General features: G+C 47.1%; 1 protein-coding gene and 1 non-coding gene across 2 annotated transcripts in view; both read right to left on the reverse strand.

Moving 5' to 3' along the window:
• The window catches only part of SCARA5 (scavenger receptor class A member 5), a gene marked incomplete at its 5' end in the record, with an annotated part of 57,924 nt that extends 45,329 nt beyond the window's left edge, over positions 1-12,595 (reverse strand). Inside the window, 2 exons of the mRNA XM_015429813.1 lie at positions 4,291-4,371; positions 11,921-12,595. Coding sequence (XP_015285299.1) covers positions 4,291-4,371; positions 11,921-12,595 — 756 coding nt within the window. The remainder of the gene's footprint in view (positions 1-4,290; positions 4,372-11,920) is intronic.
• Positions 1,302-1,373, reverse strand: TRNAT-UGU. Its single transcript has one exon. It is a non-coding gene; the product is annotated as a tRNA-Thr (tRNA).
• Positions 12,596-12,858: the final 263 nt, after the last annotated feature.

Here is a 12,858-nt window from a genome sequence, read left to right on the forward strand (position 1 = left end):
TGTGTTCTTAATACTAGGTATGAAAATATGTGATCAGTTCTTTGGGGAACCTGGAGGATCCTCCTAAACTCCCATTGTAACAAGGGCCAAGGGTGGGACAGAATTCTGTGTGGTGTTCTTGAGTGTTCTTTAAGTGCCTAAGTCTGCAGAGGCTGATGACTGACCTGCTACAAAATGGATTCCTTGCCAGGAGGAGCAGATTTGGCCTTTGCAGAAGGTTCTGAACTGTTCTTCTGTTATATGCAAATATTTAAACAGTTTCTGTTGGCCAGAGATGTGGTTGCAGAGTCTAAACAGAGAGCTCCTTTCCTGCCTTCATTGGGGAAATGCTGTTTGGAATTTGCTGACTAACTTAATGGTCTCAGCCTTGCCTGCAGAGACCCCACTTAGAGACATTACTTCAGACTTTACAGCAGCATTTTGAGCCTAAGAAAAGTAAATTGATGTGCAGGTTCCCATTATAACGTAATCGCTATGCAAGCTGGATTTTCCTGTGAGCACAAGACAGTCCACTTGGGGTGGGTATGTAGGTTGTGGGTACAACCTACATGCATGGACATCTTTATTTTGGGTAAATACAGTACATAATCAGAGGACTGGCTGCATAGAGAAGGTACAGGCCTTCAGCATAACAAACAGAGTGAGCTATCCTGTTACACTCTAAGGCAACTGGTTGCCCATAGCTAGTCAAAATCAAATCCAGGAGTTCCCTAATCCCCATTCTGCTGGGACACAAATTTTTAGCCAATTGCAGATTGTTGACGATGGCCCTCAGTCCTTCAGCCAAGAATGTTTAACATTTGTATAGCATAAGCTTCCACTTAGATAGAAAATCATGTTTTCCTTTAGTGCTTTAATTAAATTTCCCTTTGCAAACACTGGTTTCAATGAAGGAGGAAAACATTTCCCAAAGCCTTTAGAAGTTCTTGCACAGCCCAGATAATAAAGCTGAAATCCCAGCATAGTTTGGGGCACACTGCCAGCTCCAACCTTTTTACAGAGAAGCCCATGAAGAGCCACTCTCACTTTCCGCTTGCTGCCGCTGCAGTGGATGTGCAGGCACACACCTAACACTAACCCTTTGCTTCCTCTGCCTCGGGGCCATCTGTTTTGTGGTCAGTGCTTCAGTACCAGCATGAACTTTAAAGACCTTCACATGAACACACACGAACGCATGAAGCTGCCTTATACTGAATCAGATCCTTGGTCCATCAAAGTCAGTATTGCCTACTCAGGCAGGCAGCCGCTGTCCAGTGTCCCAGGTAGAGGTCTTGCACATCACCTACTGCCTGGTCCATAACTGGAGATGCCTGGGATTGAACCTGGGACCTTCTGCATACAAAGTAGATGCTGTACCACTGAGCCACATCTCCCCCCCCCCTTCCATGCGTGGCTCTTTAACAACAAGAGCATGCAAGCAGAAAGCCCTAGCAAACAAAACTCCATCTTGTTTTTGTTTAAGCAAAGCCATGAAGGGGAACTGGCAGGTGATCTGATGGAAGTCATGGGGTGTGGAGAGAGAACTGAAAGGCCAGAAGCTGAACGTGCCTTGAAGGTTCGTATTCTTGAAGAAAGTCATACAAATTACACACCGAGCACTGATGACTGCTTGTACACTAGTGTTTCCTGCAGCACGATTTGGAATGCCAGCCTCCAGGTGGGACCTGGGGATCCCCTGGAATTAAGGCTCCAGACTACAAAGATCAGATCTCCTGGAGGGGTGGTGGTGGTGGACTCTATGGCACTGTACCCCACTGAGGTCCCTGTCCTTGCCAGGCTCCATCCCCAGACCTCCAGGAGTTTCCAATCCTGGATCTGGCAACTCTACCCTCCTTCCCCTGCCAGTGGCCAGGGGGTACCTGGCAACCTTAAGCAGTATTGATAATGTACACGTGTGTACACCAGAGTTTCTCAAACCTTTTAAGTTGGGGTCCCCCTCAGCCCAACACCAAACATCTGTTCTGCAAGGAAAACTGCAGAACAGATTGTCTTCTGTGGTTCTGGTGCAGTCTCCTGCTTCATACGAGGCTCTGTGGCAGGAGGCATCCATCCAGCACAGGCATTAAAGGATGATAAGAAGAGGGCATCGATGGTCTCCATCAAACCATCAGGGAGCTATCATAAAATATGAAGCTGCAGTTCTTCCTCAGCTTCCCAAACATGGCTGAGACGGGGGGGGGCACATATGTTGCAGTCTTTCTCACAAAGTCAGTCTGCAACAGCAACCACCAATGTTCCCGCTAAGCTGTGGAGTCTTGTGAGCAAAAATTCTACTTTCTGAGCTCCTGGCATTAAAGTTCTGAGCGAGTGACTGGGCAACTACCCTTTGCCAGGAGGTGTTCAACTCATCAAGATCTTCTTGGCTGGTGGCAGAAGGAAAACTCATCACCCCATCCCTCCTTGAAACTTTGTGTACCCCCCCCCAACTATCCATTTTACATGTCCTGTGCCCACTTTGGAAGGGCCCATTTTGAGAAACATGGATACACATGCACCTTGAAATGCTATGTCTGTAAATCTTGAGTGGGCCAGATCTTTGGGGTTGGAAGCACTGATATCCATTAGGGAATCATGTTTGCAGTGCACAGCTGTCCTTATTCTGGGTGGGAAACAAGCAGTGTTGCTGGACATTTGAGGGAAGCTTCATGCATTATGCAGTTATTCGATAAGAGTCACTTTGGTGCAGAAAAATGCATGAAACCCACATGCAGGATCTACGCAGAAGCTGTATGCCACCTCTTACACGAAGGAGTCACTTGCAGGTAGGAATTACTAAAACAGTCCCCAGCCAATGTTACCTCTAAGCTGTGGAGTTTTGTGAGCCAAAATTCTACTTTGTGAGCTCCTGGCATTAAAGTAGTGAGCGAGTGATTTGGCTACTGCATAAATTAGTCTGCTCTGGAGCCATCCTTCCTGAGCTAAGACAGAAATGTGTGAGCCGGAGGCTAAAAAACTGTGAGCTAGCTCACACTGACTCATCTTAGAGGGAACACTGGTCCCCACCCAACATAAGAGTCTCCTTAACTTATGGGGATGCTAATGGGAATCACGGAAGATATGAGACAACACAAGCAACAAAATGCATTTGGCACAATGTGTTTTGAAAACTGCCCCGAGCCTGCCTGGCGGGGAGGGTGGGGTATAAATCGAACAAAAGACAGACAGACAGACAGACAGAGCAGGTGAATCACTAGGGTCAAAGGGGGTAAAGCCAGAACAAGTCATTGATCTGTAGCCAAACTTCTGCTATTACTCCAAAAACGGAAGATATGAGACAACACAAGCAACAAAATGCATTTGGCACAATGTGTTTTGAAAACTGCCCCGAGCCTGCCTGGTGGGGAGGGTGGGGTATAAATCGAACAAAAGACAGACAGACAGACAGACAGACAGACAGATAGAACAGGTGAATCACTAGGGTCAAAGGGGGTAAAGCCAGAACAAGTCATTGATCTGTAGCCAAACTTCTGCTATTGCTCCAAAAACATGTTTGGGAATTCAATTTCCTCCCCACTCTCATATTCCCCCAACCACCCCAGAAGCGCTCAGAACTTCTGCCTGGTTGCAACTCCCAAACATGTCCTGGCCCTTATTTCCAGGTTCCTCTGGGTGCTCACCCACATTTTCTTCTGCTGCCACTTCTGGGTCTTATGTGAAGGGAAGATATGAAATCCAGAAGCAGTGATGGAAGACGCACCAGTTACTCCAGTGTGATCATCCAAAGCCACTGCTAATTATCCCTGCTGAGTATAGACCTTTGCCATTGTATATGTGCTCTCTATATACTGAATGTACAGAAAAGAAAGATGGGCACCATGGAGTAAGCATAACCCACTTTTATATACAGCATGCACTACACATCAGATGGAAGCAGGACAGCTGTGACCATGTTTGCTTTGGGACATCAGACATGCTGATGTAGTGTGACCGTACGCACACTATGCTTACACTGCCAGTAAATCAAAACCAGAGATGCACACGTGAATACATGAAGCGTCCCTATAACTGAACCAAACCCCTTGGTCAATCAAAGTCAGTATTGCTACTCAGACCAGCAGCAGTTCTCTAGGATTTCACACAGAGGTCTTTAATGTCACCTACTACCTGATCCTTTTAACTGGAGATGCCAGGGATTGTACCTGGGACTTTCTGCATGCCAAGCAGATACTGTTAGCACTGAGCCATGGCCCCCTCCCCATGAGACCCAAAGACCCCATAAGACCGAAAGACCTCCATTGCAATCCAGTACATGTAAAAAGACAGCAGGTGCTTTCTATAAATATAGGTTACCTTGCAGTCCAGGTAAGCCAGGTGGCCCAGGTTCACCTTCCATCCCTTCGTTGCCTTGATCCCCTTTTGGTCCTGGAGGTCCTACAATATAAAATGTAAAGGGGTGTTCAGTGGCTTCATTTCACACCCATCTAAACTTAATGGTTGGGGGACATACACTCATTTATTATATAGGGATGCTTCCCCCCAAAAGACTCATCTGCATTTTCTCCCTAGGTTTTAGATTTCTGAATTACCTGGTCTTGTTTCCCAAATGGAACCAATTCATTAGGAGTCAACTGCTGTTCTGTTTATTTCCAAGTGTACAGAGAACCACTCATGTACCACGCATGTACATCATGCTGCAACTGTTATTCCTTCAGTTCAATTCTCATTCAGTTCAATTCTCAATTGGAATACTATGTATAGTTCTGATCACCACACCTCAAAAAGGATATTATAGCACTGGAAAACATGCAAAAAAGGGCAACCAGAATAATAAAAGGGTTGGAACACTTTCCCTATGAAGAAAGGTTAAAGGGCTTGAGGCTCTTTAGCTTGGAGAAACGATGACTGAGGGGTGACATGATCGAGGTTTACAAGATTATGCATGGGATAGAGCAGGTAGAGAAAGATGTACTTTTCTCCCTTTTTCTCAACAGAAGAATTCATGGGCACTCAATGAAATTGTTGAGCAGTTGGGTTACAATGGCTAAAAGGAAGTAGTAGAAGAAGAAGAGATTGGATTTATACCCCGCCCTTCACTACCCAAAAGTGTCTCAGAGCGGCTTACAAACTCCTTTCCCTTCCCCTCCCCACAACAGACACCCTGTGAGGTAGGTGGGGCTGAGAGAACTCTGACAGAAACTGCTCTTTTTTTTTCAAGAACAGCTGTGCCAGAATTATGGCTTGCCCAAGGTCATCCAGCCAGGTGCAAGTGGAGGTAAGATCACATCACATCAGGTGGCTGGCAGGGGAAGCCCCACCCCTGAACAGCGGTGTCCCATAGGAACGCCATCAATGCAGTGATGTCACCAGTAGTGGCATCATCACGCTGGGGCTGTCACATGGTGACGTTCTAGCATTCAGGGGAAAACTCTATGGTTACCATAGAGTTTTTACCCCGAACACTAGAGCGTCGCACCACGACAGCCTCAGCATGATGACATCATTCCCAATGATGTCATTGCTTCAGCAGCGTCCCCACCCTAGTTGCCAGCTTTGGTTTGGGAAATACCTAGAGATTTGGGGGGTGGGGCCTGGGGAGGGTGGGTTTATGTAGGGGAGGGACCTCATCAGGGTATAACACCATAGAGTCCACCTTTCAAAGCAGCCATTTTCGCCAGAGGAACTGATCTCTGTAGTTTGGAGATCGACTGTAATCCTGGGAGGTCTCTTGGCCACATCTGGAGGCTGGCAACCCGAACTACCATTGAGGTAGGTTAGGCTGAGAAAATTATTTTTTGAAGCCCACTAGTGAATTTTTATGGGGATATTAGCCTGGGGCTCTTACAGTTCAGCTGCTTCCACTGTGTCATAATAGCATGAAATCTCAGTATAGAATAAAGGATAAGAAATCACACATCTTACACGCAGCCTTTTCTTTTCGGCTACCCTATTTTATCCACTTTTGCTGAAGTCCTAAATAACTGCAGGTGTTTAATGGGGAAGGGGTTGGTCCAGCTGGCTCAGAGAAGGGTGACAAAAAATTGGCACAAGGCAAGTTGCAGCACCAGCAGCAAGGCCAGTAAGAACACGCACATGCCTCCGGGCTTAATGAGAGTCAGATGCCCTGCTCCCTGCAGGCCTGTATTGTTGAGGCCAGGCAGAATTTTATGGGGCTGTCCCTCCAGGAGGGACCAGAGGCTCAGCCAGGTTGGAGCCAGCTCAGGAAAGCAGCCCACAGTTACACAGGACAGTTCTGGATCCCAGTCTCCAAAACAATTTGCTTATGTCGGGATCTGGTGAACCAAAGGTATTGGGGGTGACTGGCAACCTTTCAGCTGGGGTGTGTCTGAAATGATTTAAAAATAAAATAGGCAGTCATGTTCATCCATTTAAAAATCCAAACCACAGCAGTATCATCTGAGGGTTGCAAAAGATAGACTCGACTTTTGAGTTTCACTGAAATCTTCATTTTTTAAACAAAAAAAAAAAAGGAAGGGAGAAAAAAGGATAAATCTGTTGCTCGTGAGGGGCACAGTGGAAGCACATCAGCAACAAGCCAGGTGGTGACTCCGGAATATCTTTGGAGGCCATTTAAATAAGTGTGGGGCCAGTGCAAAAGGTCTCCGTTGCAGAAAAGCATCCTTAAGTAAATAAGCAGTTCTTGCTTTCCCCTTTCAGTAGGTAACAGTCAGTCACTATTCAGATCATTAATTTTTTTGTGTGATGTTCAAAAGAAAAACAGGCAAGATCTGGGGACCGTCAGCACATTTTCTGATTCATGTTGCAAAAAACATTGTGATGAGGAGGAAATCAGGTCTGAGCACATGATGCATGAACTCCAGAAAAGACCTAGGTTAAATTTTCCACCTTAATAATTTTGGCCACTCCCCTGCATAGGTTTTCAAAACACAAGAAGCTAAAATATCACACTAGAAGCAGCTTCCACGAAATCATGGAGAAAAATGTAGCTTTAAAACCCGAAATATACTTGCTAAACATGATTCCGAAAGGTTATAACAAGCAAGAATCATATATATTAGGATACATTATAACAGCTGCCAGACTGCTATTAGCCAAAAATTGGAAATCTGAAGTTATACCCAAGAGGGAAGAATTAATAGATAAAATACTGGAGTTAGCGAGAATGGATGACTTAAGTTTAATGTTACAGAACAGGAATGAAAAGGTACATGAAAAGAGATGGGAAAAGGTGTATAAGTGGACAGAAGTCAAGAAGTTAGGGTCCCAAAAAGGTACATAAGAACTAAGCGATGAATGACTCTGATATTTATGTAAGATGTGTAGATGAAATGTATAAATGTTTAAATGGAAACAAAATAAAATTTTTTTACCAAAAAAATAAATAAATAGAAACAGCTTCCCAAGTTGCCAGCAAAAGATTGTGAGCCAACCATCTGGCTTTCCAGATTATGTGAATTCATCATGAGAAGAAAATACGCATATTAGGGTTGCCAGGTCTGGGTTGGAAAATACCTTGAGACTTTGGGGGTGGATCCAGGAGAGGGCGGGGTTTGGGGAGGGAGGGACCTTAGCATGGTACAGCGCCATAGAGTCCACCCTTCAAAGCAGCCATTTTCACCAGGGGAGCTGATCTCTGTCAGCTGGGAATCAGTTGTAAAAGCGGGAGATTCCCAGGCCCCACCTGGAGGCTGGCAACCCTAACGCATATTATCCTGGATGGCCAACCTCTAGGTGTGGCCTGGAGCTCTCCTAGAACTACAGCCAATCTCTAGACAACAGAGATCAGTTCTCCTGGAGGAAATGGCTTCTTTGGAGTGTTGACTCTATGGCACTATACCCTACTGAGGTCTTTCCTTCCCCAAATTCTGCCCAGGATCCATCCCCCCAAATCCCCAGGAATTCCCCAACTTGGAGCTGGCAACACTAATATTAATACATATTACCACTAAATAATCATCAGGGTTGGTTTACCACCAAAGCTACTACCTGAGGAGTGCCCTGATGTTCCCCTGCAAGGCAAGGCTCATTTCTGGGAGCAGGCAGCATGGGAGGTGATGGACGTGGCCTCCCAGGCCAGCATTACTGGAGGGTGGGAGCACCAGAGCCCCACCCCATCACATGGTGCTTAGTTTGCCCTTTGCCTCCAACGATGGGTATATCTTGCTTGGGGTGACAAACTATATTGAACTTGCCCAGAAACAGATCATTCTATCCAATTGCAAAGCCCATCGCACCTAAGCTATTAAGCACCAGCTTTTCTTAGCAAACCTCACAAGGTTGAACAAACACGATACAAAAACCACCCTTAAAAAAAAAATCTTTCTCCTGCCACTAGATGGGGCAAAATCCAGATGAAACGGCAGAGAGAGAAGCTCTCGGAAAAAAGAGCGACTTTTCACGCCTTGCTTTTTGATTAACGCTAAGCTGAAAATTTTCATACTCCCTCCCCCCCGTTAAGTGAGCCCCTCTTTCAGGGTGATGGTGGTGGGAGGGGGAAGAAGAATGCACCCTATTTGAATTAGGCCAACATTCCCCCCCCCCCAATGAACAGCCCACTGAACGTAATGCAGTGTAGATTGAAGGCATGTATGTCCAAACGTATACTTGAGCGTGGATGATGTGTTCCTCCACACTGCATTACTTTCAATAGCATGGATGCTTTGATATACATCCCTGTTAGGGTTGCCAGGGAGGCAGCTCTCTGGGAGTGGGGGGAGTGGGGTGATGTCCCCAACGTGATGACGTCGCACAGAAGTGACATCATCATGTCAGGGACATCACTGAGTGCCGTTCTAGTATTTTGGGCAAAGCTCTATGGTTACCATAGAGTTTTGCCCAAAATACCAGAGCATTGCTGCGTAATGTCCCCAGCATGATGATGTCACTTCCGTGCAATGTCATCACGTTGGGGACATCATGCCGGGTGTTGGCTGTTGGGGGGGCTTCCCCCACTGGCCAGCTAGCCAATGGCGGGCAGGGGCCCATGAAATCAGGGGATCCCTCGCTCCCACCTGGGGACTGGCAACCCCAGTCCCAGTGAGAGGGAACACAGATCCACTTTCCTCTGCAACAGAGATAAGTTCCTTCTTCCCTCTCTTTAACCAACAATATACAAGGGAAATAATCTACCGGTATTACATTTTCCCTGTCTTTCCTCCAAGGAGCTCAAGGTGACATACGATTCCCTATTTTATCTTCACAACAACCCTATGAGGTAGGTTAGGCTGAAAGAGTAATCAGCCCAGACTCAGGTGCTGAGTTTTACAGCCAACCAGAAATGTGTACACAGGTTTCCCCAGGGTCAGGAATAGTCCTAGATTGACACTTGAACCAACACACCACAGTGGCCATGAAAAGATGTGAGAAAACATGAATGGGGGTTGTATTGTTTTTCACTTGCATGCTCAGTCAAATTAAACAGCCACATCAGGCTGCACTTCTTTGGGCTCTGTACAGGAGCAGGCTGGGAAATGAAAATGGAGCAAGCAAAGCCGAGTGGCCCCTGTGGTGCTAGAAGGCAGCACTTCCGAGGTCATACAGCTCAGCAGTGCAAACAGGGGGTGTCAGCTCATCCATTGCTCCCTCCTGAAAACTGGCAGCAGTGTGAGCAAAGACAGCTGTTGAGCTGACACCCGTGATCATTGCTAAATAAAGGACTGTGGCAAGCGGCCCCTGAGGCTCTAGCAGAGCTGCTAGAGCTTGGTTATGCCTGTCCCGGCTGCCAGTGGTTCTCCAGTGCCCCACCAGTCCGCACCAGCTCTGAGATCCAGCTTGGTGTAGTGGATAAGGGCAGCAGACTCTAATCCAGAGAACCTGAACCAGGTTTGATTCCCCACTCCTCTTCTACATGAAGCCAACTGGGTGACCTTGGGCCAGCCACAGTTCTCTCAAAGCTGTTCTCTCAAAGCTCTCTCTGCCCCACCTACCTCACAGGGTGCCTGTTGTGGGGAGATGAAGGGAAGGCAATTGTAAGCCACTCTGAGACTCCTTTGGGTAGTGAAGTGTGGGGTATAAAACAAACTATCCTCCTCCTCCTCCTCTACCTAGAAGATGCACAGATGGCAGGAGCAGGCCTGGCTTTTTTCCTGTTCTCTCTGGTGAGCAGTTGTGGCTGCTGGTTTTACACACTGACTCCAGCTACCAAAGCTCCAACAACACCCTGAAGTTAAGGCAACCCCAAAAGTAGAAATCCCGAGAGTTGTTACACAGGAAGCACATAGTTAAGAACTAAGAAGAGCCCTGCTGGATCAGACCAGTGGTCCATCTAGTCCAGCGTCCTGTCTCAAACAGTGGCCAACCAGTTCCACTTAGGGTTGTCAACCTCCAGGTGTTGACTGGGAATCTGTTGGAATTATAGCTGATCTCCAGTTTACAGAGATCAATTCCTTTGGAGGTAGGGTTGCCAGACATGGCCTGGTAACCAGCAGGAGGCATGGGACCGTGGGGATGGGGGTAGCCATCAACAACACCATGAACTCATTTCTGGAGAAAAACCAGAAGTGATGTCATGCCTCTCTAGGAATTGCCAGGACCACTATAGCCATTTAAAAAAAATATTCTGCCACTGCTAGGAGGGTGTTGAGAAATGGATTAATTTATGGTTTTATATCTGCTTACACATGCAACACATGGACTCTGCACACACCTGTATACCATAGGCCTAGAGGAAGCTGCTTGCATCACCTACTGTGAGAGATTTCACATTGGGAACACTTGCCTGCATTTCATGTTAATCTAGTTTGCACACATTCGGCTCAAAGCCTTATGGGAAGAAGAAGCACATGTTAGCCATTGTGGGCAGAGGCAACAACCAAGAAGAAGAAATTCCCCCATTGCTGAGGAGACTAGATGTCACGCAGAACATGGACCTGAGCTGCATCTGAATTGCCGTTTCCTGTTGACGGTGCCTTGTCTGCCTGGTAAAGACAGGATCCATCTACACATCAAGGAGGGCACAGGAAGCCGAGACTTCACACCTGGCCAGATGGTGTTCCATGAGATAGAGTGTAGAGTTTCAAATATTGCCCAACCCATAGAATACCTGCCCCTTTCTACATGCACCAATGAGGGAGGTCATGGGATGGACTTGTAAGTAGGTGGGATTACAGTTTGGCAAGGTGCCACCCACCTGGAGATTCAACTATAAAAAGTAAAGACCAAACTTTAGGTCTTTGCTAGCCACATCCCTTCTCAACGTCCTCTGTCCTCTTTTCTACCCCTAAGGTCCAGCTTTCTATCAAACAATCCGTTTGTCTACTTTAAGATTTCTTGGACTGCAGCCAAAGAGGTCCATACTTTGCTGGCTGGTTCTAGCAAGTGTGATTTAGTTAGCATCCCTAGGTATTACTTTCTTCCCCTATCCTACATTGCATCAGACAAGACTTCAGGAAAAGGCAAGTATAAACCGATACCTACCTACCTACCTCCAAGTAAATGAGAAACGATCTTGATATCTTTCAGTAACTCTAAAGGAACCTTGATTATATGCGAATGTGAGACTGATTTTGTGTGTATGTGATTTCGATATTGCTCAGTAAAAAGACAATTTGTTTTGGAAAAACACCAGTCTCGTCTCCATCACTGGTACTCTCTGGGGCTGGCAGAACCTCCGTAAACTTTGGCAAGGACTCACGTTAAATTTAGTTAACCATCTGCTGTAAATAAAGCGATTGGCGTAACAAGGGGCTGGCAACCCTGGAGGGCTGCTTTGCAGGGTGGCCTCGATGGAGTTATAGCCTTGCAGAGCACGTAGGGGTGTGATGTTGGCTACACCTCTCTATCATTTCCAAGGAAACCAGGAAGTGGTATAGGGTAGCTCTAGGAATTACCGGAAATGCTATGATAAAACCGTCCTCACATTTTACAATACACTTTAAGGCCTTCTCTTTATCAGACTGGTGGTTGATGTTTTTTAAGCCAGAGTTTAAAATCCCCCATTTGAACTGAATAAGCAAATACCTTAAACCAATAAGCCGCCTCATGGACATTTGGTGGACCCTACCTTGTATGACGGAGATGTCCCTCAAGGCGATGGAGTGCTCCCAGTCCTTGAGCCTCAGGTCCTCAGTCACATTGTTCAGGATAGCCAGCTCATGCTTGAGCTGCTGCTCCATGGCAATGTGGATGAGACGCATCTGCCGGGCATCCTCTGTGGCGTTGCTGATCAGGACCTGTAGGTCCTGGATGCGGGTGTGGTGGATGCCCACGTCGTAGGACAGAGTCCTGTTCATGGTGCCCACTTCCCCGCCCACCTCGGTCAGCTGGTCACTCATGGTCTCCACGTGGGATGCCAGCTCATTGAGCAAGACTTCGTGGTGCTTCAGCCTCAGCAGGCTGCTGTTTCCCTCCACTGAGAGCCTGTAGATCTCCATCTGCGCCAGGTCGCTCTGCTGGTTCAGACTGTCCCTCAGTCCAGCGACGACTCTGTCTGTCTGAGCGGCTTGTGCCTGCAGGCTCCCAAGCGCCCCTTCCAGTTTCTGAAGGGAGCCTGTCATTGCCAGAAGGGAATCGGAGTGGTTGTGCAGGAGGTCCTGAAGACGCCAGATGTGGTCCAGGAAGTCTACTTTGACCGGCTGATGGATTGTTTTCAGCTGGAGGTCCCGCAAGCTTTCGTTTAATCGGTTCACGTTCCCTGTTAGCACCTTCAGGTCTTCAGGAGAGCTCTGAGGTCTAGACACTGGAAGAGAAAGGAAGGGGACATCACAAGCACAACATATACAGAAGGTAGACTGGGGGGAGGGGAGTATGGATAAGGTCCAGCATCCTTTGGAGAGCCCCATCTCTCCTCCGTCCCATTATGATTTCAAGACACACCAAGGATGCCTTTTTAAATGCAGAACTTCATGCCATAGACATGGCAGAAAGGCAACGGCTGTCCCCCCCTCCTCACAGAACACCTTCCCACTGAAGTCTTGCCAGACCCAGTGAATACTTTTTGGA

This window comes from Gekko japonicus, unplaced genomic scaffold (genome assembly GCF_001447785.1).
Source record: "Gekko japonicus isolate JY-2015 unplaced genomic scaffold, Gekko_japonicus_V1.1 scaffold977, whole genome shotgun sequence".
Classification (NCBI taxonomy): domain Eukaryota; kingdom Metazoa; phylum Chordata; class Lepidosauria; order Squamata; family Gekkonidae; genus Gekko; species Gekko japonicus.